At 28.7% G+C, this 5,944-nt stretch overlaps 2 protein-coding genes across 2 annotated transcripts in view; both read left to right on the top strand.

Moving 5' to 3' along the window:
- The window catches only part of LOC119666941 (C-mannosyltransferase dpy-19 homolog), an 11,270-nt gene extending 11,157 nt beyond the window's left edge, over positions 1-113 (top strand). The window contains exon 9 of the mRNA XM_038076219.1: positions 110-113. Within this exon, the coding sequence (XP_037932147.1) occupies positions 110-113 (4 nt within the window). The remainder of the gene's footprint in view (positions 1-109) is intronic.
- Positions 113-4,619, top strand: LOC119670906 (cytokine receptor-like). The gene is made up of 6 exons (XM_038081347.1): positions 113-409; positions 1,651-2,167; positions 2,228-2,501; positions 3,656-4,106; positions 4,185-4,305; positions 4,374-4,619. The coding sequence occupies exons 1-6, from the start codon at positions 238-240 to the stop codon at positions 4,597-4,599; spliced, it is 1,761 nt and encodes a 586-aa protein (XP_037937275.1). The 5' UTR covers positions 113-237; the 3' UTR covers positions 4,600-4,619.
- Positions 4,620-5,944: the final 1,325 nt, after the last annotated feature.

The following is a 5,944-nucleotide window of genomic DNA, read 5'->3' as shown; positions in this document are numbered from 1 at the left end:
TTTCTACTCAATTTTCGCTGAGGAAAGGCAAATAAATTTATTTATTGAATAAATATTTTATTAAACCTATTTATAATTATTTTATATTAAATTTTTATTTATCTTCTAGGTAAACGTCCTCAGAATGTGACAAATTTCACATGCAGAAATTACGATTACATTAACATCACATGCAGTTTTAACAAACCACAGAACAATATTTTAACCACATATAATTTAAGTTACATATTAGATAATATGCGTTCAACAAAATATCCAATGGAGTCCTGTGAACCTAAAGATAGTTCAGTTTATTGTTGCTATAGATCTAAAATAGGTCTGAAAAGAGAATTTTATAATTTTACGCTGGAGTCGAATAATTACTTGGGTACAAATATTCAACATTTTTCATTGGATTTATATAAGAATGGTGAGTTCATATGATTTAAAATATTATAAATATTTACTAAAGTTTATCATGTTTCATATATTTATGAACGATTTTAAATGCTTCTTCTTTTTAAACATTTTTATTTCTTCGGGTTTGACTTCATTTAAAACGTTTAGCAGTTGAAGATTTATTCCATTATAAAGCGATCATTTTAATTCATTATAGTTGTACAAAACTTTTTGCTCTTTATTTTTTAATCTATCTATTACTATGTTTATTATCATATAAATTTTAAGTGAATTTAGGAGAATTTAGTAGAGTTTTAGTTATGTATTCGACACTAAGAGACATACTTGCAAAGATCAATTCTATATCTTTATTATTTTTATTTTATATAATAAACCTATTTCAATTGGAAAATTATTGTCAAGCTTTATTTTTATAAACATAATAATAGATGTATTAAATAATAAAAAGGAAAAAGAGGATTTTAGTCATATATTCAACATTAAGAGACATTCTTGCAAAGATCAATTCTATGTCTTAATTATTTTTATTTTATATAATAAACCTATTTCAATTGGAAAATTATTATCAAAATTTTTCTTTATAAAAAATTTTTTAAACTAAAACTAAAAACTCAAGCACAATTTATTAATAGATTTATATGATATTCACATGGCAAATTTAAATTTAAATCAATTTATAGTTTATCAAATATTTTATATTCACTATTTTTCTATAATGAACGAAAATGAATCAAAGGATTCAGAATATAGTCTAGTGTTACTTTATTTGCTAAAGCTAACTTTTTTGTAGCGATTTACGATTGAGAAAGCATGCTTATATTTAATGAATTAAGTAATATATATTTATATTGTTTTTCTAAACGTATATGTCTACGAATCCCTCTTCATCGTAACTGAATTTCTGTAAGAATCACAACTATAAAAACTTTCATTCGACCCAGTTGCATGTGTTCAGAGTCCATGTTAATTTTAGTAGTTCGTTAAAATACAACTATTATGTAGCAATCTTGTTTACCTTAGCAACATTCTATTTTAACTTTGAACTTTATACTATATAAGGCAACGCATTGAATATACACTATACTCCAGAGCCCCTAAAGTGATATAATGCGATATTGTAAAACTTATTGCCTTCAAAACTTATTCAAATCCTTCATAGGGCTTTTCTGTTGATATTACGCCATTAATTTCCTAACATGTTTTATAAGTCTATTTCAATATATAACGACTCCTCGCTTTTTATTTTTTAAGTTGTGCCTGAAAAACTATACGTTGAAGTTAAAAATATTACGGACAAAAGTGCAACGCTAGTATGGAATCAACATCAAACAGAGTTCTATAAAGAAATGGGTCTTGAATATGAAATTTTATTACGATACGAAGGACGTCATTGGCATCAGTACAAAATTGTTCAATGGAATAGAACATTAAATGTTAATGTACAATTAGACCTGCCGTTTGCTTATTATAAATATGATTTTAAAGTACATGTTAGGGTAGCTAAAAGGCCTAATGACGACGTAATTCCTTCAATTTGTTTTGATGATGATATATTCAATGTAAATAATATGTGGAGCAAATCATTTGAAAATAAATTTGAAACAAAATCAAGAACACCGGATTTCGCACCAAAGACCGCAATAGGAAGTTATTATATTGGTCAAAGTACAACTCAATTATATTGGCACGATATGGAAAAATATGAAAAAAATGGTGCCACATTTCATTATATCGTTCGAGAAATTGATCAATATTCCAGTAATAAATTGTAAGTAATAACATTTTTTTAGTAATTGTGTAAGTTTATTTATATCGTTTGCTTATTTAGTGTGAATCAATGGACCACTAATAGTTCTGAAATAATTTTGAACACAACTGATAGCCGTACTTATACTGTTTCAGCCTGGAATGAAATTGGTGAATCTAATGATAAATCAATTATTCGTGTTTTTGAAGCAGAAACGTTACGAAACCCTAGTAATGTTGCTTCAGTTTATCATAACGATTCTTATACGTTAAAATGGATCGCGCCCAACGAATTACCAACCAACTATACAGTTTATTGGTGTTTATCCGCCAGAGAACAACAAGACAAATGCAATGTAAGTACTTAAATAGAATTAATAGTTTTTTAGTATTAATCAGTATTTTTAGTATTAAAAAAAATATTACATATATGGTAAGTGTTTCTTATTTATTTATTTTATCTCATTTTCTCCAACTGCATGTGAAATCCAAATTGGTTGTTGTCAAAATGCAGGTACTATCCAAATAATTTCTTATTGCTTGCCACACAGATGGATATTCAAATGGGAATTCGTCAGTGGAGTTCTCCCTCTACAATACTTTTTTTATTATTTTCAACGATATCGACACTTACTATACTCTTCATATACCTTTCATATCCAGACAGGATTTTTTGAGAGAACATGTTTGCATTCCCACAATGTTTTTGAGACGCACTTATCTAATATCTCTAGACAATTTACATGTAATCCTTCCTACTCAGCACATAAAAAAGGTCACTATAAAGGTTTATGTTCAAGCGGTGGTCATGTGGGATAACAGCAGCCCAATTTGGCCCAAGCGTGTTAATTAAAAAAAAAACGATATCACTAACCTACTGCCTACCTACATGTAACTAATACTAACTTCCGTACCAAAAGTAGATCAATTCTAATGTTTCCCATCTGTTTATCTGTACTACTGTTCAAAAAAAATTTAACATTATTGTTTAACCGTATTATTAATCAATACGACAAAGATGGTGAGGTTCATTCAGGTTCATTTGCTCCTATCTTCTATACCACTTTTAAGTTTCTATATACATTTATATCCACTAACATTCTTCTCACCCCATCCAACATACCTTTAGAGATTTTCTGGTTGTCTTATAACAATAATTCAACAATTACTTGGATAAAATTTTTAACTATTCCACTGAATACACGAGTCTAGACTTTTAAGTTCCAAGAACGGCCGACTCTACATCACAGAGTCACTCAAAACCACAACGACTAAGTGCCGTTCTCCACCCCAAAGTGAATTTACAAGCATATCCCTGCGGGTTACTACAACAACATCTAGACTTTTATATATTAAGTATTTAAATAGCGTATACTTAATTCTAATACTCATGCAAATTTTTTTATTAAATTAGTAAAACAAAAAATTAAGTTGCAATGACACATCGGTATATATATATATATAGTTTAATTTTATTTTTTATTACAATTAATAAGTTTATATTTTATAGGGCACCATAAATTTTGTAAAAGTAAATAATAATGAGACTAACTATACAACGCCACCTCAAAAAGTCTCTCTTAATTTAGCTGTATCAGCTAATTACCCCAATTATAGTAGTGGAATGATATGGTCTAAATGTGCAGCAGATATATTAAGTGATCTCACAGAACTAAGTGCAGAAGTACGGGAGAAATCTTCCAATAATATACATATACAATGGAGTTTGGATAATGTCTGTATTTCAATCATTAAAGGCATTAATATTACCTACTGCCCATTATCAAGTGATAATATCATGGGAAAATGTAACAATATAACGTTATCTGGACAAGTGATACATTACTCTTATAACATAACTAATCTGAAATCGTACACAAATTATACAATCTCAATACGAATGTATTCAAAAACAAAAAGAGGACCCATAACTACACTAACGGAGCGTACAAATGAATCTGGTACGTATATTTAGAAATTTATAGTATGTATGTATAATTTTAAGAATAAAAAAAAAATTTGAAATTGTAATTTTGTAGCTCCAAGTGCTCCGAGAGACTTAAGAATTTATAATGATTCAGTAACAAGTAAATCAATCAATATCTCATGGCTACCACCATTGGAATTTAATGGACGACGTATTGATCACTACACTATTAAGTAAGGATTATATAGCGCTATTAAAATATTTTCTTTAAACAATTTTCTATTTTATACAATCTTAACAGTTTCAAGAAAATAAATTCTACAATAGACGAACACAGAGATATTCTCTATGAAAATGTAAATACAACTAATAACGATCATGATCGTCGTATCAATTTTACTTTAGGAAGCCTGAATAGTTATACTGAATATGAAGCTAATGTAACAGCATACACAGTTAATAATTCTGTAGCAAGTAATAGTGTGAGATTCAAAACTCTAATTGGGGGTAAGTATAAACTAAATTAATGACTTAATAATCGATTTTATTACAATGAATTAGAAGGTTACAAATTAAGAAGTTAGTAGGATATATCATTCTTTTATATATCATATACTAACTAAAGGTTAGCTATTTGTGGGCCAATCTGTCTCCAAACACATAATTCATTACTGTATGTTCTAATCTATAAATCTCGTTTCTAAGAATTCATAATAAATAAGTTATGAATACATTATTGGTTTTATACGGATCATAAAGCAGAATATATTTACCATATCTATTATTTCTTAATTCCTTTAACTGTGTTTTACTTTTTTTATCTGCTTGCTCTTAATTTTAAAATGTCATCAGTAGTTTACAAATATAGCAGATAAAGTATATAGCAGATAAAGTACATCAGACAAATATTCTTCTAAAAAATTAAGCTAATATACATATACTTATATACGTATATTCTTTAACATGACAATATAAAGATAAGCATAACAAATAAACTTATACTTTATGTATAAATAATTATATGTATTATAATTATTATTATATTGTCCACATTACTAGCAGAAGCTTAGGGTTTTTATATAAGTATACCATTTATTAAATATTCTGGTGTCTTTCTTTGAGATCAATGTTTCAAAAAGAAGTTGGCATAGTTCTTACGATATGGACTCAATCGCCACAACCTTAGTTATTAAAAACAGGGTACATAACTACAAGAATAGAAGTTGGCATTGAACAAATAAAAGAAACTGCTCAGCCTCGAAAGAGAGAATATATCTAAAAGTGGGACTTGTATAATCGGTCACTTGCGATTTGGCAGCAGTGCTCTCAATCTAGAAACATCTACTCATGAATAGTGGAAGAGTATGAAACAGTCGAATACTTTTCTATCTGTCCCATTCCCGCTATTAGCAAAACGAATTTCCTGTGCAATTGTCTTATTTACCCTTTTATGAAAGTGTCCAATTCTAAAATTAACAACATCATGTTTTCTGGTTCCATATTTAAAATCAGCTAAGGTCACATATAAAGCAAGGGTATCACAATAGGCGCTTAAAATCTAAGTAGGTTGACCAGCTAGAACGGCTGCCACAATAACTCAACCCTACATATGCCACATGGACACTCCTTGCGGCAATACTATATACATCAAGAAGAATAGTTTTCATGTTGGACAACTAATGTGGTGGTGGCACAAATGAAACAGCAGCACTGTTATAATGTTGTGGTCAGTTGTTGACGGTAGAGAGCAAAAATTGTAGCTGTTATTGGTGGTTGTTATTATTGTAAACAGCGGAGATCAGATGACATAAAAAATATTACAAATACATATACATGGGTTAGGATGTGGTTAGGTAAAGGTAGTGTGAGAGG

Source organism: Teleopsis dalmanni, chromosome 1 (genome assembly GCF_002237135.1).
Source record: "Teleopsis dalmanni isolate 2A chromosome 1, ASM223713v2, whole genome shotgun sequence".
Lineage (NCBI taxonomy): Eukaryota > Metazoa > Arthropoda > Insecta > Diptera > Diopsidae > Teleopsis > Teleopsis dalmanni.
This window is presented reverse-complemented; position numbering and strand designations above follow the sequence as displayed.